This window comes from Pempheris klunzingeri, chromosome 5 (assembly GCF_042242105.1).
Source record: "Pempheris klunzingeri isolate RE-2024b chromosome 5, fPemKlu1.hap1, whole genome shotgun sequence".
NCBI lineage: Eukaryota > Metazoa > Chordata > Actinopteri > Acropomatiformes > Pempheridae > Pempheris > Pempheris klunzingeri.
The window spans coordinates 16,517,949-16,539,255 of NC_092016.1; the positions used below are offsets into that span (position 1 = coordinate 16,517,949).

At 40.8% G+C, this 21,307-nt stretch overlaps 3 protein-coding genes across 4 annotated transcripts; 2 read left to right on the plus strand and 1 right to left on the minus strand.

Moving 5' to 3' along the window:
• Positions 1–2,766: 2,766 nt before the first annotated feature.
• LOC139201271 (zona pellucida sperm-binding protein 4-like) lies at positions 2,767–6,242 on the plus strand (the record flags this gene model as incomplete). Its single annotated transcript, XM_070830546.1, has 9 exons — positions 2,767–2,880; positions 4,186–4,369; positions 4,735–4,919; positions 5,007–5,104; positions 5,208–5,350; positions 5,441–5,633; positions 5,765–5,912; positions 5,995–6,070; positions 6,151–6,242. Coding segments are annotated over 9 exons (1,233 nt in total), but the record flags the coding sequence as incomplete, so codon positions are not given.
• A 3,184-nt stretch (positions 6,243–9,426) lies between these two features.
• On the plus strand, positions 9,427–11,830 carry LOC139200926 (zona pellucida sperm-binding protein 4-like). Its single transcript, XM_070830105.1, has 7 exons — positions 9,427–10,132; positions 10,499–10,683; positions 10,771–10,868; positions 10,939–11,099; positions 11,190–11,382; positions 11,514–11,661; positions 11,744–11,830. Exons 1-7 carry the CDS (start codon positions 9,427–9,429, stop codon positions 11,828–11,830), a joined length of 1,578 nt encoding a protein of 525 aa, XP_070686206.1.
• Positions 11,831–12,985: 1,155 nt separating this feature from the next.
• Positions 12,986–19,559, minus strand: tmem263 (transmembrane protein 263). 2 transcript variants are annotated; one of them, XM_070830670.1, is made up of 3 exons: positions 19,428–19,559; positions 18,020–18,090; positions 12,986–14,818 (listed from the first exon to the last, which is right to left on the minus strand). In XM_070830670.1, the coding sequence occupies exons 2-3, from the start codon at positions 18,084–18,086 to the stop codon at positions 14,520–14,522; spliced, it is 366 nt and encodes a 121-aa protein (XP_070686771.1). In that variant the 5' UTR covers positions 18,087–18,090; positions 19,428–19,559; the 3' UTR covers positions 12,986–14,519. The 2 variants fall into 2 exon arrangements, with proteins under 2 accessions (XP_070686771.1, XP_070686773.1); XM_070830672.1 differs by lacking the exon at positions 19,428–19,559 and adding an exon at positions 18,864–18,974.
• Between the last annotated feature and the right edge of the window lie 1,748 nt (positions 19,560–21,307).

The window sequence follows — 21,307 nt, forward strand, 5'->3', positions numbered from 1 at the left end:
AATGAAGACAAAAAAAATAACTCCACAACATCGTCAAACACAAGTATAAGGGGGAATTTGTTTTTTATTTGTTTGTTTCACATCCTCATCCCTTCAGTCGGCTTTCCTGTAAAATGTTTTTTGAGCATATTGTCTAGTCAGTAGGCCTAATTTTACATTTACTTAATTAGATTTTTTGAGTTTTGTCTGTTTTCCAATTTAAAGCAAAACTTTTTTAAAAGAAGAAATTAATAATCTCCCTCTTAGAAATGAAAAGTTGAAAAAAATAACACCTTTACTCAGTTCAATGCGCTGAGGGGCTTTGCTGCTGCAGCCTTACATGGTCTGATATGACCATTAACTTGCTGCTGGCTGATATTAACTATGGTCAGGAAACGTCACATAGAAATGTATGAGTAACAGAAATACCCGAGTCAGTTTGTTGACTTTGACTTCTCTCTATTCGTTCATTTTAGTGTTATTTTCCTGGTATTATCACAAAGTAAAAAAGTTCCTTAGCAAGTGACATGTCTTTGTTTTTGTTGGAGCCTCAAAGGCAGATGTTTAGCAAATGCTATTTGGTTTTAAAGTAGAATTTTAGAGAACAGTTTGAACTTATTTGCCTACATAAGGCAACCTTTTTGAGGTCACAACACTCAAAAAAATGCAAAAATTACTATGTTTGAAATTCAATGCTATATTGGAAAGGAGAGCAGGAATCACACTGTGGCACCCCAGAAGAAACACCTTCAAGACCATAATTGAAGTGAAGAGGGGTTTGTTGGAACGGCATATTAGTTTAGAGATGCTTTGAGTTAGAATATTGGTTAGTTTGCCCAAAGCATACAAAAAATGATTTTTGTAGCTTGCTTAACAAAAGTGACAAGTAAAATATTTTCTATTCTTGTCTAGATACCAAACAATTCTTTCTTTATTGAACTTTCCACACTTGACATTAGGTTAACCTAATATAATAGTAATAGTTAGAAAATATATGTATTGGCAGGCTGATCAGGGAGGTTTTCAACATTTGAATGAGATAGCTTAAGATGTCTCTAAGATACATATTCACAGTTATGGATGCTACACTGGGACTGCCAGAACTCTGATTGGTCAGTTTGGTTTGCCTGGGTTTTTCTATGAAATGGAAAAACTGAGGAAGTGTTTTCTAAACCATTTGCTGTTTAATTATAAGTGTGAGACAAACTGCTAACTAAACGCAAGTGGAGAAGTTCTGTGCATTGTGTACTACCAAAATAAATATTTGGTGACAAATAAAGCTTGAGGCCACAAAGACCTACAGAAAAGGTTTTTGTGACCCAATAACATGTCAATGTCAAACTGACATGATCTGATATGACGTTTCATCCCCTTGTCCTACCCATATAACTGATTTTGTGAGGATGCCAAAAGGCTTATCAAATCACTCATCTGAGTAAGTATAAAAACCATTACAAAACACACCCCTGAAGCTTTTAGGTAGCCATTGAAAAGATGGGATTGTGTGATTGGTTATTGACCTCAAAGGTGGGGTTTTTAAAAAACAACAACCCCAGTCACATATAAATGTGGGAGCACACACAGTCATAGACTTGGGTCCTGTCCAGGTCAAACTGCTGTTGAACCATGGCAAAGCGCTGGAGAGCCACGTCTTTAGTGGCACTGGCACTGCTCGGATGCTTACTTGGGACAGTGGTAGGAGCTCAGGACACATTATCTCAGGAACCTGCACCACGGGCATCAAAGGGCTATCCATCTCCTCAGGGACCACCATGGACACAATTTCCTCATCAGCCTCAAACGCCACAGGGCCCAGCTCCTCCACCGCCGAAGGCTCCTCAATATCCTCATACCCCACAGGTTCTTCCGCCACGGACACAATTTCCTGAAAAACCACAGGTGCAGCCTCCTCAATCTCCTCAAACCCCACAGGTCCAGCCTCCTTCACAACCAAAATATCCTTATTCCCCTCAAACGCCACAGGTCCAACCTCCTTCCCAACCAAAACATCCTTACTCTCCTCAAACGCCACAGGTCCAACCTCCTTCCCAACCAAAATACCCTCACTCTCCTCAAACGCCACAGGTCCAGCCTCCTTCCCAACCAAAATACCCTCACTCTCCTCAAACCCCACAGGTCCAGCCTCCTTCACAACCAAAATACCCTCACTCTCCTCAAACCCCACAGGTCCAACCTCCTTCACAACCAAAATATCCTTACTCTCCTCAAGCCCCACAGGTCCAACCTCCTTCACAACCAAAATACCCTCACTCTCCTCAAACGCCACAGGTCCAACCTCCTTCACAACCAAAATATCCTCACTCTCCTCAAACCCCACAGGTCCAACCTCCTTCACAACCAAAATACCCTCACTCTCCTCAAACGCCACAGGTCCAACCTCCTTCACAACCAAAATATCCTTACTCTCCTCAAACGCCACAGGTCCAACCTCCTTCACAACCAAAATATCCTTACTCTCCTCAAACCCCACAGGTCCAACCTCCTTCACAACCAAAATATCCTCACTCTCCTCAAACGCCACAGGTCCAACCTCCTTCACAACCAAAATATCCTCACTCTGATCAAACGCCACAGGTCCAACCTCCTTCACAACCAAAATATCCTTACTCTCCTCAAACGCCACAGGTCCAACCTCCTTCACAACCAAAACATCCTTACTCTCCTCAAACGCCACAGGTCCAACCTCCTTCCCAACCAAAATATCCTTACTCTCCTCAAACCCCACAGGTCCAACCTCCTTCACAACCAAAATATCCTCACTCTGATCAAACGCCACAGGTCCAACCTCCTTCACAACCAAAATATCCTTACTCTCCTCAAACGCCACAGGTCCAGCCTCCTTCCCAACCAAAATATCCTTACTCTCCTCAAACCCCACAGGTCCAGCCTCCTTCCCAACCAAAATATCCTTATTCCCCTCAAACGCCACAGGTCCAACCTCCTTCCCAACCAAAACATCCTTACTCTCCTCAAACGCCACAGGTCCAACCTCCTTCCCAACCAAAATACCCTCACTCTGATCAAACGCCACAGGTCCAACCTCCTTCCCAACCAAAACATCCTTACTCTCCTCAAACGCCACAGGTCCAACCTCCTTCACAACCAAAACATCCTTACTCTCCTCAAACGCCACAGGTCCAACCTCCTTCCCAACCAAAATACCCTCACTCTGATCAAACGCCACAGGTCCAACCTCCTTCACAACCAAAACACCCTCACTCTCCTCAAACGCCACAGGTCCAACCTCCTTCCCAACCAAAATATCCTTACTCTCCTCAAACCCCACAGGTCCAACCTCCTTCCCAACCAAAATATCCTCACTCTGATCAAACGCCACAGGTCCAACCTCCTTCACAACCAAAATATCCTCACTCTCCTCAAACGCCACAGGTCCAGCCTCCTTCACAACCAAAATATGCTTACTCTCCTCAAACGCCACAGGTCCAGCCTCCTTCCCAACCAAAATATCCTTACTCTCCTCAAACCCCACAGGTCCAGCCTCCTTCCCAACCAAAATATCCTTACTCTCCTCAAACGCCACAGGTCCAACCTCCTTCACAACCAAAATATCCTTACTCTCCTCAAACGCCACAGGTCCAGCCTCCTTCACAACCAAAATATCCTTACTCTCCTCAAACGCCACAGGTCCAGCCTCCTTCACAACCAAAATATCCTTACTCTCCTCAAACGCCACAGGTCCAGCCTCCTTCCCAACCAAAATATCCTCACTCTCCTCAAACGCCACAGGTCCAGCCTCCTTCCCAACCAAAATATCCTCACTCTCCTCAAACGCCACAGGTCCAGCCTCCTTCCCAACCAAAATATACTCACTCTCCTCAAACGCCACAGGTCCAACCTCCTTCCCAACCAAAATATCCTCATTCTCCTCAAGCTCCAAAGTTTTCTGCATATCCTCGAACATTCTCTGAAATTCAGTCTCCCGAAGACGCACAGGACCCTCAACCACATCAACCAGAGCAGCCACTTCAATCACATGAACCATATCAACCACATCAACCACAAGAGTCACATGAACCACATGAACCACATCAACCACATCAACCATATCAACCACAAGAGTCATATGAACCATATCAACCACATCAACCACAACAACCATATCAACCACAAGAGTCACATGAACCATATCAACCACAACAACCCCATCAACCAAATCAACCACAGGAGCCACAGCAGCCGCACCAGCCTGCACCACAGCAGCCAAGTGCACCACAGCAGCCTTCTTTCCAGAGTTGTGAGGTAGCAGACAGCCAGAAAGTCCCATGTGGAGGTTCTGATATCACTGCTGATATATGTGAAGCGATTAGCTGCTGCTTTGATGGTCGACAGTGCTACTTTGGAAAAGCAGGTGAGTCCTGAAAAGGCTGTTGTTGCTCTCAAAAGAGCATTAAACATGTTTTTGTGGTTGTATTGAGTAAATACAACATAGTAATTACATAGTGTAATTACCGGATGACTTTACTAAACTAGTAAAATTATCCAGATAGAATGATAACTAGTTTCTTTGTCCTACATTCATGCTCATACATACATTGAGCATCTTTGCATGCTGATGTTTGCATTTTGACACATGCTATATCATGACACAGCTATATCATAAGTAAACCCTTAAACAGTTGCTTAAATTGATGTGGACTTGTAATTTTGTTGCATTTTCTTTGGTAGATATTATTGAACCATTCAACCCATTCATGTCTGTTTCTGTGAACCCAGTGACTGTCCAATGCACCAAGGATGCCCAGTTCGTCGTGGTAGTGGCCAGAGATGCCACTCTGCCCAACATTGACCTTGAGTCAATCTCACTGTTGGGACAGGGTCAAGGCTGCACACATGTTGACTGTAATTCAGCTTTTGCCATCTATCAATTTCCTGTTACTGCCTGTGGCTCCGTTGTTATGGTAAGACCTTGATTTTCTTTACTCTGCAACCAATAAAGGATGCTTTGAAAAACTGTCACCTCACCTGCCATTTTTAAACTTTTGTAGGAGGAGCCTGGCGTTATAATCTATGAGAATAGGATGTCTTCCTCTTTTGAAGTTGGAGCTGGGCCTCTTGGATTTATTACCAGGGACAGCCACTATGAGTAGGTGATCATTTTTTAAAGACATTTTTAGTGTCAAAAGAAAGGCTCTGATACAGAGCAAGCTAATGCCAGGTCTCTTTTTCAGATTGCTCTTCCAGTGTAGGTACATTGGCACTTCTGTTGAAACAGTGGTCGTAGAAGTGTTCCCGCTAAAAGATCCCCCTCTGTCAGTTGCTGCTCTGGGACCGATCCATGTACACCTGAGGTTGGCTAATGGACAATGCCATTCAAAGGGTTGTAATGAAGGTAAATGTGTGTCAGTCTGGCATGTTGCTGTGTTTGGAGTTCATTTTATCATGTTGGCAGTCACACTAACTGGGACTTCTGCTCTCACAGTGGATGTGGCCTACGACTCTTTCTATACGGACACAGACTATCCTGTGTTGAAAGTACTGAGGGACCCTGTGTACGTGGAGGTCCAACTCCTTGAAAAGACAGATCCCAACCTTGTCCTGACTCTTGGTCGCTGTTGGACGACCACAAGCCCCAACCCTCACAGTCTGCCCCAGTGGGACATTCTGGTAGACGGGTACGAGTTTGAACTCCTGTCTAACCCTCTCTGGGAATCATGGATAGGAAAATTACTGCAAACTACTTACTCAAAACATTTACTTCCTGATTCATTTTGAATTGCCTTGATATAATTTGCTCTCAATGCAGGTGTCCATACCGGGATGATCGCTACTTGTCCTCACTGGTTCCAGTTGGTCCCTCCTCTGGTCTGGACTTCCCAAGTCACTACAGGCGTTTCCTTTTCAAGATGTTTACCTTTGTGGACCCCAATACGATGGAACCCCTGAAGGAGCAGGTAATAAATAGATCCACTGATGAGAAACTGCTGCAACAAAATACTTCTGCGTTGCTTTGCTAACACTGTTTTCTTTGTTCAGGTGTACATTCACTGCAGTACATCTGTTTGCTCGCCTGTGCAAGGCCACAGCTGTGAACCATCATGCTACAGGAAAAGTAAGAGATAAATTCCTAATCTGCAGAAATGAGGAGCAATATGCACTTAAATCTGACCATGTTTGTATTTCTGTCTACAGAGAGAGACGTCAAGGGTGTGGAGCAGAAGAAGGCCGAGCCAAAGGTTGTGGCATCTATTGGACCTGTGATTATGGTCTCCCCTCAACAGTAAACAGGATGGCGTCAAGCTGAAAAGAACATTTAGTAAAAGATTTGGAGCATTCATTTGCATAGTTTAGTTTTTAGTGGTGTGTATGTTACATTTTGTACTCTGGGTAGAGCACCCCAGTAAAAGAACGAACAGACAGCACACCAGATTAAATTCTCATAAATATAATAAAAGCTTAAATGTCTCTATTCTATACTATTACACAGGGAACACTATATTAAACACTGACTGAACAATTAATTAAGATGAGTTTAGTCTTTAAACAAAAGTGTCCCCATCATACTCACAGGTCTAGTGATAAAACATCAGCAAAGTTTCTAAATATTCTCTTAACTATAATCTGAGAAGTAGGAAAACCAAAAAAAATGTCAAGTTTGTTCAAACCTGGTTATGATATGTTTTGAAAGATCATCTTACAAAAACTTCTGGCTTATATGTTTATTGGCACCTTTACAATCTGTTGCAATACAATTACCTTTAATAAATCACATTTAAAGCTTACAATATTCTGCTTTTGTTGACGCAATGTTAGGTGTCGATTTAACTAGTAATGTTCAAGGTTATATTTAGTGGAGAAGTTGCATTGTATTGCATTTCATTAAGTGTTTCTACTGTTTTGTGAGCTCTTGTTTACATAAAGCAGAAGAACAGAATATTAGGGACATCTCACAAAATAATTCAATTCACAATGCCAAAAATAACCAGTTAAATAAACTCAAAATGCATCATAAACTTCACAAAGACAACACGTATAGTATTGGACTGGAATGAAACTGTACAAGAGAAACTTGTTATTGGTAAATCAGGGTTATTCCAAGTTGCAATAAAGTTTTTGATTTGAATATTGTGAAACCATTGACTTCCTAATGAACACTGACTGTTGATATAAATACTGCATAATGATGTTTCCAAAATAATAAAAGATGTCAATAAAACAATTTAGAGTTCATTGATTGTCAAAATGTTTACTGTAAATGAGTTGCAAGTACTTTTATTGGACCTAACTGTCCTGACACTGCATGACAATTGAATATTTCTGTCGTGTCATATCTCTGTATGTACAGTTTTTGTGAGGAAAGTGTGGACCAGCAATGAAAAGGTTCATATCAGCAAAATAAAAACATTTTTAATAGATTTATCTTGTACAGTGGTGGAAAACCCTTATTATACAGTTAGCAAAAGTAATAGTACTACTATGGAAAACTACAGTCACAAGAAAAGGTCCGGCATTTAAACTTGTTTGTTTGTTGGTAACACTACAGAGCATTAGCAGCTAAATGCAGTTAAAATTGTCAAAAGTAAAAGCATTCATTATGAAGGCTTCCTTTGTGTGTTCAATCACCGATACATGAATGTTTAAATGTGTGGGTAATTTAATCTGCAAAAATGCATCATACTTATTAGCTCATCATATGTTATATAAGTAAAATACCAGTCAGTAAAGTATAATGACTACAGCTGTCAGCTATATATTGTGGAATAAACAGCGCAATATTTCTGTCTCAGAGGTTGTTGTGCAGAGGTATACTGTAGTAGTAAAAGAAACAGAAATACTTTGAGTATAAAGACAGTACTTGGAGAAATAATTTCCACCTCTAGTTACTTTCCAAGTCTGATCCTGTGTTGAGTTGCGAAGGAGGAATATAGTGATTTCCTCCTTTATTCACTTTCCATGGAGAAGCTCCAGGACTTGCTTTGACATGACATGATCACCACCGCAGTCTGTTTGTACCAAGGGAGAGACCTGTTTAAAGTTGCAAGTTCAAACAGAGCTGTGTAACTATGTAGAAGTAATGTGAATTTTTTTTTAAAGTGAATTTTCTCTTTAGTAACATGGATCTGATCGGGTGTAATGCTTAAGAAATTAATATTTACTAGCAAATGCTTGAGATCTGTTTGTTAAATGGTCCCAGAATGATTCATTCACTGAATGCAAACCCACTGGTTGTTTTAAGCAGCAGTTTAAAGACTCCTTACAGGAATTCTTCAACTTTTGTCCACACTGACATTTTAAAGAAATTATATTTCAGTTAAGCAGACCTTTGAGCTGAGATTATTCACAGTAATGTGGCACAGCATGGTCACCGACAAGTGGTTTATAATTTTGATTGCTTTTGGTTCCTTATTATCTTGCAAACTGGCAATATTAGTCATTAGCCAACTAACTTCTGTCAAATATGCAGTAAATTTAGCTTGCTAAGCTAAAGTTAGTGGGCTGGCTTGATAACTTTCAGCCACATAGCCAAAACAAGCTGAATCATATCCGAGACACTGGTAAAATCTAAGGCATTGTGGCGGGCAGAGTGTGCTTCATCTAATTTTAAAAGCATAAAAGCATGTTAGGCTATTGGCAACAGCCAGTTAAGTAGTAGTCAGCTAGTTAACTATTTGAATATTACACTCAACTCAGGGCTTTATGCTTACGTTTGTATATAGAGTTAAAAAAATTAGAGTCACAGTTGAATTTCAGTTCATTTTCAGTTTATGATTATAATGACAAAAAAGACAATGACAAAAGTGTAAGGAATGTATTAAATAGTGTGTTTACGTGATCTAACCTCTCTCCAGTACGAACCGGTCACTACGTCCAAAGCCAAGGAGCGCATCATTAACCAACCACGTTAGTATACAACATGATTGTATTTAAGTATTACAGATATGAGTGAATATGTTTATAACAGCTACACAGCAGCTAGACAAACATGCATATTCATTTTGCTTATTATGGCAAACTTTGTTACAGATTCAGAAAAAAGATCAATATGTCTGGCATTGCACACTAGCAAAATAAACATTTGGTAATAGATAAAGCTTGAAGTCACAAAGACCTTTAAAAAAGGTTTTTATGACCCACATGCTGGACTTGTCAATAAATGCTTCAATGTCAACCTGTCGCCCAACCCAGTGACCTGATAGGACACGTGTTTCATCCCCGTATCCACCCATATAACAGGTTCTGTGAACATGCCAAAGGGCCTATCAAATAAACATCTGAATAATGTTGAAAAAAAGTCTACATAACACACCAAAGCTTTTAAGTGGCTATTGCAAAGCTAGGAAGCTGGGATTGGTGGTTATTTGGCTTCAGAGGTGGGTTTTTTAAAACATCGAGCCTACTCGCATATAAATATGGCAGCAAACACAGTCGTAGACTTGGGTCCTGTCCAGGTCAAACTGCTGTTGAGCCATGGCAAAGCGCTGGAGAGCCACGTCTTTAGTGGCACTGGCACTGCTAGGGTGCTTACTTGGGACAGAGGTAGGAGCTCAGGACACGTTGTGGCAGGAGCCTGCACCACGTGCGCCAAAGGGCTATACACCTCCTCAAGCACCACAGGCTCCTCAATATCCTCAGGCCCCGAAGGTCCCACCTCCTCCTCCTCCTCCGCCACCAAAGGCTCCTCAATATCCTCAGGCCCCGAAGGTCCCACCTCGTCCTCCTCCTCCACCACCAAAGGCTCCTCAATATCCTCAGGCCCCGAAGGTCCCACCTCCTCCTCCTCCTCCGCCACCAAAGGCTCCTCAATATCCTCAGGCCCCGAAGGTCCCACCTCCTCCTCCTCCTCCGCCACCAAAGGCTCCTCAATATCCTCAGGCCCCGAAGGTCCCACCTCGTCCTCCTCCTCCGCCACCAAAGGCTCCTCAATATACACCGCCAAAGTCCCCATACCATGATTCTTCCCAGCACCCGCAGGCTCCTCAACCACAGCAACCACAGCGCCAAGCAATGCTACCTTCCAGTTACAAGCCAAGTTCGGCAAAACAGCCTCCTGTCCAGAGTTGTGACGTGGCAGAAAACGTGAGAATCCCATGTGGAGGCTCTGATATCTCTGCTGCTGGATGTGAAGCTCTAAACTGCTGCTTTAATGGCCAACGGTGCTACTTTGGAAAGGCAGGTGGGTTTTTGAAAAGACTGCTATTTTTTGATTTTTGATTTGCTTTTATTGACTTTATCATCACATTATTCTTCTGAAATTTGTCTTGCATCCCAAGGAATTCACTGTTTCACATGAATAACACAATACAATACGTACATTAACCAGGACAGTAAACAACACTACGAACAAAACAAAATATACATTTTCTGGTTTCCTTATACTGATTAATTAAATGATGTACTGTGAACAGCAATGGAGGATGTAAATCATGATTATAGCCAAAGAATAATTAGGTGAAAAGGTTTTCTACATCCATATTTATGTTTTTTACATTTAATATTATTGAACCATTCAACCTATTCATGTCTGTTTCTGTGAACCCAGTGACTGTCCAATGCACCAAGGATGCCCAGTTCGTCGTGGTAGTGGCCAGAGATGCCACTCTGCCCAACATTGACCTTGAGTCAATCTCACTGTTGGGACAGGGTCAAGGCTGCACACATGTTGACTGTAATTCAGCTTTTGCCATCTATCAATTTCCTGTTACTGCCTGTGGCTCCGTTGTTATGGTAAGACCTTGATTTTCTTTACTTTGCAACCAATAAAGGATGCTTTGAAAAACTGTCATCCCACCTGCCATTTTTAAACTTTTGTAGGAGGAGCCTGGCGTTATAATCTATGAGAATAGGATGTCTTCCTCATTTGAGGTGGGAGTTGGCCCCCGTGGAGCCATTACCAGGGACAGCCACTATGAGTAGGTGATCATTTTTTTTAGTGTTACTGCAGTGAAGGACAAAAAGCCTAATGCCAGGTCTCTTTTTCAGATTGCTCTTCCAGTGTAGGTACATTGGCACTTCTATTGAAACAGTGGTCGTAGAAGTGTTCCCACTACAAGATCCCCCTCTGCCAGTTGCTGCTCTGGGACCGATCCATGTACACCTGAGGTTGGCTAATGGACAATGCCATTCAAAGGGTTGTAATGAAGGTAAATGTGTGTCAGTCTGGCATGTTGCTGTGTTTGGAGTTCATTTTATCATGTTGGCAGTCACACTAACTGGGACTTCTGCTCTCACAGTGGATGTGGCCTACGACTCTTTCTATACGGACACAGACTATCCTGTGTCCAAAGTACTGAGGGACCCTGTGTACGCGGAGGTCCAACTCCTTGAAAAGACAGATCCCAACCTTGTCCTGACTCTTGGTCGCTGTTGGACGACCACAAGCCCCAACCCTCACAGTCTGCCCCAGTGGGACATTCTGGTAGACGGGTACGAGTTTGAACTCCTGTCTAACCCTCTCTGGGAATCGTGGATAGGAATATTACTGCAAACTACTTACTCAAAACATTTACTTCCTGATTCATTTTGAATTGCCTTGATATAATTTGCTCTCAATGCAGGTGTCCATACCGGGATGATCGCTACTTGTCCTCACTGGTTCCAGTTGGTCCCTCCTCTGGTCTGGACTTCCCAAGTCACTACAGGCGTTTCCTTTTCAAGATGTTTACCTTTGTGGACCCCAATACGATGGAACCCCTGAAGGAGCAGGTAATAAATAGATCCACTGATGAGAAACCGCTGCAACAAAATACTTCTGCGTTGCTTTGCTAACACTGTTTTCTTTGTTCAGGTGTACATTCACTGCAGTACATCTGTTTGCTCGCCTGTGCAAGGCCACAGCTGTGAACCATCATGCTACAGGAAAAGTAAGAGATAAATTCCTAATCTGCAGAAATGAGGAGCAATATGCACTTAAATCTGACCATGTTTGTATTTCTGTCTACAGAGAGAGACGTCAAGGGTGTGGAGCAACAGAAGGCCGAGCCAAAGGTTGTGGCATCTATTGGACCTGTGATTATGGTCTCCCCAGAACTGAGCATTCAGTGAAAGATTTGGAGCATAAATCAGCATGGTCTTGTTATCAGTGGTGTGTAATCAAGCAGAAATCTACTATAATGTAATGCAAAAAGACGAAAGAGCGAAATTAAATTGATCCCCAAAGTATTCAAATCAAATTTGTATTAAAACATATTGGCTTTATTGTTCTGTAAATACATTATTTTTTCTCATACTCTAGTTTTTGTAATTGTCAGATACATTCTAATAGAATTCTAAATAAAACAAAATACAATAAACTTTTACATAATTGTTGACTAATAAATAGTAGCTATTGCATTTTACCTTACTGTCTTGACTTGATCTTGAGGAGAATTGAGTTCTACAAAACCCAACCACTTTAGCATAGTTGTATCTTATGGGGGCTTGTAAACTGGCTACATCATTACGCTTGATGATGACAATTTTTGCCGTTTTAATTGTATTTAGTATATTATAGAGAGTATATGGTGCCTCATTACAACAGATGGATGGCAGAAAGGTAATTCTTCTTGGACTGATGTTATCCATATTTCTGCTTTGCATAAAACTGTCAAGTCTCAAGTTAAATTGTTTTTCTTATAGCAGCGTGAACGTTGCTCATAAAGTTTTACATTTACAGGTAGCACATTAAAGTTATATAGTTCACGAACAAACAAAAAAAGTAATCAAGACCCACTACTTGCAGCATGATTTCAACACACTTGCAATACTGACTATTCAATGAGATGAAAGTATAAAGCTGCTTTAAACAATAAAAATTGATTCAACAAAATACAAAGAAATGTATAACTATAATGAGTAGTAGTAGTAAAGATGATGATCATGTTTTGAAATTAAAGCTGTGTACAAATCTCATAATATTTACTAATGAACTTTGTAATGTTAGGGTCATTCAAGACTGTTAAAAAAATCCTAGTTTTATGGTACATATATACACACTCAATGTTTTCCTAAGACTTATTTTGTAGCTGATGCAACACAATACATACACAGCTTTTAGCATATCAATCAATCTTTATTTATATAGCGCCAATTCATAACAGCGTTATCTCAAGACGCTTTACATGAAGAGCAAGTCTAGACCAAACTCTTTAATTAGAGAGACCCAAGGATTCAGGAATTCAAAATTAAGGATTCAAGAATCCCCACATGAGCAAGCATACATTTTATTTAAACAGGTTCTGAATATTATACTGCCATGTTTCTATAAATTCTCATTGTGCAGCAAACATTCTGCAACACTGATAAAAACAAAGCTTTGAAACCTTATTTCATTGTACCTTTGGTACAAGGCTTGAATGGCATTTTTTCAGTTATAGATTTTCAAAAAGGTCTTTTTTTTTTTAAATGAAATGTTCTCTTACGTGTTCGTCAGCTTAAAAATGCACTTGACACTTGAAATTCAGAATGTAACATGAAACCCATCCGTCAGGTCGAGGCTGAGCACTAAACTGTCGTGCTTTGGTACGATGGGAGAGATTTGTGCCACTATGGAGCTTCTATCTCCAAATTGTCAGTTTTGTTTTTCCAGGAAAGATGTCAACATTGATGTGAGGGGGACATTAACCACAGTGTCTCAGTGACTGTAAAAATACATATATAGTCAAAAATAGCGTATAAACTTTATTCAGACGCCTTAGATTCAACCACTATGCCTGGAAATGAAGTTTATTACAATCAAAACACCTGCTACATTGTGACACAGTATTTATTGTAATAAATCAGAGCCTGTATCAAAAGTGTGGGTTGCCTTCCACAAAGTGGAGAACACAACCACCAGAGGGCAACATGACTTCAAAGTGTCACAAAAACTCACCGGAGAAACATCCACAGTCCACTCTGAGGTTCATACATTAAACTGGACTGGATTGTTCAAACCACATCTTTGATTGGACACATTGGTTCATTTGAAGAAAAGGAGATTAAGTGCACAGGAAGGTGATTTAATCACACCGCACAGATTCTCTGACCCATGTGTTTGTCTGCGGACAGTCAAATACCTCCACAGAACACCTCCTCATCAGCTATCGATCATCACTGATCAATGATTGTCTTGCAAGTGAAATTTAGGTGCATTTACACAATGAGTTCTTCTCCTCTGGCACTAAAGATAATGGGACAAATATAACAGCTTGCAGTGTTGTGGCTTATTATCAAAAATGAAACATTGACATTTTGTTTGAACAGTTTCAGGCACTAGTGATAATGGTTTGGAGTGTTTTCCTTTAACAACAGAGAAGGAGAGTCTTTGTTAGTTCTTTCTTTACAGGTCCTTGCCCCACGAATCATATCAACGCGGGTTTACCAAAAATTACATTAAAAAACAAACAGGAACTAAAGAAAAACAAAAAAAAACAACAAAGCACAGACCCCTCACCAAAATGTGTACACTAAACTTTTCAGTTGTTTCTTCAGTTGTTGCTCTTTTCCTGCTCATGAACGCTAAAACAGGCAAACACAGTGGAGCCATCCACCTCAACTGTGTGTGTGTGTGTGTGTGTATGTGTGTGTGTGTTCACATCCCCACGTCAGTCAGACTTGTCCTTCTTTTTGCCTCCTCCTATGGGAACTTTGCTAACCACTGCAGAGCTGACAGCAGTCACTCCTCCGGCTACAGCACACACTCCTCCTTTAACCAGCCCCACTCCCATCGCAGGCACAGCAGCCACAGAGCTGACGGCGGTCTTGGTGAGGTCAAGACTCTTTCCTCCTATCCAGGTCACACCGCCCACCGTCGCTCCTAAGGCTCCCTTGGTGGCGCCGTACAGGCCCCCCGCCAACCTGCCGAGCATGCCTGGCTGTGTCTGTGGGTGGTCCTTGTTGTTGTCTGATTCAAAACAACAAGAGCAACATTTTAAGATTCAATATGTCACTGCCATAGCAACAACAAGGAGTAAGAGGACAAATGCTCCAAACTAGGGCTACACTATCGATTAACCTGCTGGTAACTCTCTAGATTAATTCATTTATTCAAATTTGATGCATGCAAATAGCCATACGTAGTTTACTGTACTTGTAGGATAAGAAACAGCAGCAATTTCTCACATTTAAGCAGGTACAATTTTGCTTTGAAAGTTACTCAAACTGTTAATTATCAAAACAGTTGCTTGCGGAGATTAAGTCATCAATAAATCACCTCAGCGTTTCAGCTCTACTTCAAACGTTCTGCATCTTCATGGGCCTTTTCAGATACTTTAACAGTGGTGGAAATGCAGCATTTAAAACTTTACTATGATAACGATGTTACCACGCTACACAAGATTCTGTGAAACGACACGATGGCTGATTAGTCTGCATTAAATATTAATCTGTTATTGTCTCTGATTAACTGAGTAACTCTTTAGAATTGGAAAGATGCAGCATTGCATTTAGATGCAGCGATCAACCAATTTTTTTAAAGCAGCCCATCCAGCAAAGGATAAACTGCCTGTGTTATAGTAAAGATCATTTTGAAATTAACATAAGCCAGAGAAGAGGTGCAGGTGTCCAGGTGTGTCCAGTGGTGTATAAAGTATATATAGTAGAACAGACTTGGAGAACCTCTAGAACCCATATCTGTAGGCTGAGGATGCTGGTGTGAAGTGTGTGTGAGGTACACACATCCTCACCTCACATACCTTAATAAACACCTCTTCATCTGTCCATTGGTGAGAGCAGGACCAGACACCTGCCACATCTACTACCTGCTGTTTGTGCATCGTTTAGATAAAGTGTTACTGGCCCAATTATTTGGTATATGTTGCATGAACAGATCTTTGCTGCATGACAACCAGAAATACACGTGTTTAGTTATGATTTGGCTCGTTATCTATGATTCTAATAAAATACTTTAGTTGGGAGTATTACAAAAGATATGAGAATGCACTATTTTTGTGATATTTTCTTAAAATCTTCTCTTAGGTAGTGTAGCACCCAGTTCAGGGGACAGTGATTTGGTGCTTCCCCCTTGGATATTTGGTCTGATGCTGACGCTGCTTGCACCACAATACTGAATGATGCTCATCAGAGTACTTACAAGTGAGCAGCCTTTAGGCAATGGCAAGTGAATAATGGGTACGCATACTCTGTATACCTACATATAGACTACGTAAATGAAGCCTGTATGGATTGAGAGCAGTGAACTGGGCGATTGCCACAGTTTACAATATCCTGCCACCATCAGTGAGACCGTCCAAGAAGGAGAGGGGCGGGGCACAGGGACAGCAGCTTAACCAATTCAGCTGCCCATGGCTAATGTCCGGTTGTGGAGTGGACGGGATGGCAATCAGGGTGGGCAAGCATGTGGAAATCAGTCACTGCTGTGGCCACATCTTTACAGAAACTGCTGGCTTTATCTCAACACCCCAGATCAAGCTATGTACATACGTGTTTAAACTTTTAATCTTAACTGTTTTATCGGTTTATACGTTCTGTGTGTGGCACGAAAGGGTTACAACCTTGTATCGTTATATTACACAACACAAGGCTGATGTCGGGCAAAAGAGCTCAAGATGGAGTCTTCACATCACTTGTTTTGTCTGAATAAGCTTTGAAAACCCAAAGATGGACCTGCTGACCGAGTGATTATTGTGAATGCTCCGATTAAGAAATTAAAATAAATGATACAATTTAAAAGAAGGTTTTGTTTCATTTGTTAAGCAGCACCCAGATGTTGTCCAATGTGCTCCACTACTGAGGTGCTCCGTTACTTACTCTCTCCTACTGACCTCCTGATTTACAAATTCAACACTGAATAAAACCATCCATTAATCTCCATAGTGTCGAACAAAACATTTTAATGAGGCTAAAGCTCAAAAAACATTCTGCAGCCGTATCAGCTGCATGTTTGAGTGGCCCACGCAAACCCTGGCACCTTCATAGCTTCACCGTGGTCTTCATGGATGAAATCAAGTGTGATTAAATGAACCAGACTCATTTTAGAGTTCTCCATAATAATCCCTCGATCTGATAAATCAACTCATTATCGTGGGAAAACAAAAGTATTTAATGTAATTACGAGATAACAAAGTTCGTTTTGTCCAGAAAACGAGATAATTAAGTCGTTATCACAAGATAAAATGTTCATTTTCTAAAGATAATGACTTCATTAACTCATAATCATGAGACAACAGGGTTCATTTTCTCAAGATAACGAATTAATTATCTCGTTATCACGAGATGAAAGAAAGTTAGTTTTCTGGAGATAACGGATAATTAAGTCATTATCACAAGATTAGGTTTTCCTCCTGAAGTAGTCGGCACTATTCAGAGTGGAGAGCTCCATCTGCTACTGTGTCTGACAGAGAAATGGTCTGAATGTAGCCTGCATTTTTTCCATGTCTGACTACAAATTAAGATTATTTTCATTGTTCATAAATCTGTTCATATTCGCAAATTAATCAAATAATCATTGGTCTATAAAATGTGAAAGAAACTATTTTAAAATGCCCATACAGTCCAAGATGATGTCTTCAAATTCCTTGTTTGGTCCAAAATATAATTAGTTGACACATGTATGGAGTAATGGTTGGATTTTTATATGGAAAATGACTTTTAATCAATGAATCACCTATTTCAGCTCCACAATCATTTACCTTTTCCACAGCACAAAACCTTTCAATTTAGTTACATTTCAATTTTATAGATTGGCATCTGAAATGTAACAGTGTTACAGGGTGTATTCTTTGACATATACACAGCAACATTTACATTTGTGCCACCATTCAAATATAAAAACAGCCACAATGTGTCAAAATTGTGATCTGTTGAAGAGCAGAGCAGTTACAATTTAAATGTCTTCGGTAAAGACACGACTCTCAGAGGAACAATAACCTGCTGAATCTGCACATATTAAGATATCCACAATAACGTAGCCGTTTACGGCTTCAACACCTGATCACTACACAGAATGTATAATCCTGATTTCTATATAATCTGTCCCACATGTGGTTAAAAAACAGTGCTACAACATGATCTAAGGCCCTTTGACATGTTGGGGTGAATATACAGACATTTTTCTCAGTGAAAGGACCTTTGCAGCCTAACTTACCCGGACCTACTGGCTCATCATTGAGGTATGCAGGCATGTCCTCAGGCACCTGCTCCGCCTGACTCATGTCTCTGCGAAAATGAATGACACAAACGGTGACACATGATAAACACAGATATACAGTGTGGGGAACTAGAGGTCTGTCTAACATTAAAGCTGCTACTGGGACCTGGTTTTTTGTCCCTTCATCCTTACATAATGTCCGTTATACTGTCAACTAGGTTTATTCCTGTCTTGCGTGATAAAACAGCAAAAGCAGAAACAAGTAACCGACTTTTGGGTTTTCTAACCCTTAAAACTTCCCCTCAGAGATGGATACCTTGTTCAGCCTCCAGCACATATTAGCTACTTTAACTTTCATACTGTGGCATCCCATGTGTTATTAAACTAAGTCATTCCACATAGTCTACAGGTTTTAGAAATGAAGCTCATCAGCCTTTGTTGGAGTATTAACGGGGCTGCACTGAACACACGTGTGTAAAGAAAAGCAAGGAGCTTGCTTTGCTCTGGGTGTGCTGCTGATCCTAAAACAAGGCAGACCTGTTCAGGGTCTGTCACCGAGCTGCACAACAGGCAAAAACACATGTCTGTGACTGAATCTATACACTTAAAACAACTGGAAAACAAACGTGCTTTGCTTTCCTGACAGTCTCATCTGATCTGACACCGTGCTGGTGTTTTAAAAGCCTGGCTGCACACCACTCTGCTGGACTTGTTGGGTCTTTTTTTGTCAATGATGCCTTGTTGAAAAGTTATGAAATCCGCTCAGACAAAAGCTTTATTCTGTCACAGCGTTTATTAAGTCAAAGTTCAACAAAGGGAAAGTCAGCTGTGGAGGCCTCACCGGATGGGCAAACATCACAATCAGCCAGTGTGTCCTGGTAAGGCTTTAAATGAAACATGTGTTGACAGCAGTGTTTGTCTGCAGGCCTGTTGGATCGTTACTGTGTAAAAGTTGAGCTCGGTGTCGTTAGCTTAGCTCACACACAGCATCTGGTAGCTGAGGTAAAAAGTACAAAAACCCTCCTGTGCAGTTTAACGAAGTCACCAGTGTAGTCTGACTTTTAAAAGTTAGACATTACTGGACTTTAAATCACCGTGTCTGGGTGGTTGTTTAGCCTTTAGAGGCCATTAGTGGGGTTGACGTTAGCTGGTCATTAGTGGGATCTCAGAGTTAGCTCAGACATCCAGACACGTCACTTCACTTTCAGCAACACTTTAACGACTTCCACCGATAATCAATCGACTTTTATTGGCTTAAGGTCCATCTGTTTGCCCCGGTGATGCTAACGGACGAGGAAGTTGGATCAGATAAGGAGGCTGAGCTTCATCATAACTGTGCTGAAGTTTTCATGGCTGCCTGAGGAGACTGATCATCCTACATGAGGCTGACTGGCTCGGCTCTTACCTGTCTGAGTCCTGCACCGCACTGATCCGAGGCTCTGCACACCGTGTGCGGGGCTGCAAGCTGGCCGACACAGGTAACCTCCGCTCCCCCGGCCTGTAGGCAGTGTAGCGGCTGCTGCTGCTGCTGCTGCTGGTGGGGCTGGTTGGCTGGCTGCTGCTGTCTGACTGTATTTTGGAGGAGGACCTCAGTCTCCACCCATTAAAACACATAGAGACACACAGAGAGAGAGAGAAGTACACTGGAGCTCCAGCTGCTGGCTTACACAACCACATGCATGCACTAAAAGTAGTTATTACTATTGTGTGGATAACAGTGTGGTACTTTGGTTCACTCTTTGAGACACAAATCTAGAGGACTATGTTAGATATTTTGGTGATAATTAGGAACGACAATTAAGCCTCACTGCAGGGGTAACATATAATCATCAGGTGAAGTAAAGCATGTGGGAACATATGAGAAAAGTTAAGGTAGAGGTTTATTTTGTGGGTTATAACTTTGGCGGGAGATGAGACTGAGCCAAATATCCCAAAACAACCTCCGCCAGTCAGAGCGGAAGTGACGTCCGCCCATCACTTTAGATCAAAGATCGTCTCTTTTCAAAGACATGTCACATCACAGCTAGTTAGTCACTCCTGCTTAAAGGGATTGTTTGCAGATTTAGTTGGGAGTGTGTGTCACTGAAGCAGCTTTATCAGCTCAAATGGGTAAGGCCCTCTAGTGGGTGCTGACTAAATGTTTTATAGAGGAGACCCGAGTGAGTATTTACATGGTACCTATACCATACCTAACCTTCACAGGTCAGTTTGTGCATGAGTATAGGTGAAGGCCTACAATTACAGCTAATGCAAAAAGAGCAGATCTCCACACCAGATACAACTATAGCAACCAAAACAGATCTTTGCTTTGCATTTTACTATTATATTATATTTAGACGTCCAATGCTGCACATAATTTTTAAGGTACCAAATGTTGCAATGGCTAAGGCCTGAAGTGCAGTGTTATGTTATGTTATGTTATGTTGTGTTGTGTTGTGTTGTGTTGTGTTGTGTTGTGTTGTGTTGTGTTGTGTTGTGTTGTGTTGTGTTGTGTTGTGTTGTGTTGTGTTATGTTATGTTATGTTGTGTTGTGTTGTCAATGAATTTAAACTGAAAATCACAGGTGTGAATAAGAAGAATCAAAGATGGCTGAATTTTAACAAGAGCACATAATTTTCATGCAGTGGTGGAACAATCATTTACTTAAGTAAAAGTACTCATACCACACTGTAAAAATACTTGACAAAAGGTAAAAGTCCTGCATTTAAAATCGTACTTAAGTAAAAATATGTAAGTATAATAATGAAAATGTACTTAAAGTATCTCAAAAGTAAAAGTACTCAAAGCTCATTTTGAACTATTTATATTACTAGGAACTGCAACTAATGATTATTTTCATTGTGGATTCACCTGCTGATTATTTTCTTCATTAACTGGTTGATTATTGGAAATAAATTAAAATCATTAAAAAAAAGAAAAAAGAAAATCAGTCGGTCCTTGAAGTAGAAGGTGGAATTAGAAATGTTTTTACATTAAAGAAAATTACATAAATGAATGTTAAAATAGTTGCTGTCAATTGAAGCTTACCATTAAACATTACATTTTATAAAGTCTTCATATGTTTTGTGTGCAACAACCTGAATGTGTAAAGTAACTTAAGCTGCCAGATAAACGAAGTGAAATAAAAAAGTACAACATTTTCTCTTGAGATGAAGAGGAGTAGAAAATAGCACAAAGAGAAAAGACTCAGGTTGAGCTCATGCACTTCTTAATATCATATATTAAAACAATAAAAGTAACATATTTTAAACTGAACTTTACTGGAAAGCGGAAACGCAGCACCAC

Coding starts and splice junctions, on each gene's coding strand:
- tmem263 (XM_070830670.1), bottom strand. CDS start 18,086: ATGAGTCAGGCGGAGCAGGTGCCTGAGGACATGCCTGCATACCTCAAT. Junction 14,819..18,019: donor TGATGAGCCAGTAGGTCCGG/GTAAGTTAGGCT, acceptor GTTTTGAATCAG/ACAACAACAAGGACCACCCA.
- LOC139200926 (XM_070830105.1), top strand. CDS start 9,427: ATGGCAAAGCGCTGGAGAGCCACGTCTTTAGTGGCACTGGCACTGCTA. Junction 10,869..10,938: donor ACCAGGGACAGCCACTATGA/GTAGGTGATCAT, acceptor TCTCTTTTTCAG/ATTGCTCTTCCAGTGTAGGT. Junction 11,383..11,513: donor TGGGACATTCTGGTAGACGG/GTACGAGTTTGA, acceptor CTCTCAATGCAG/GTGTCCATACCGGGATGATC.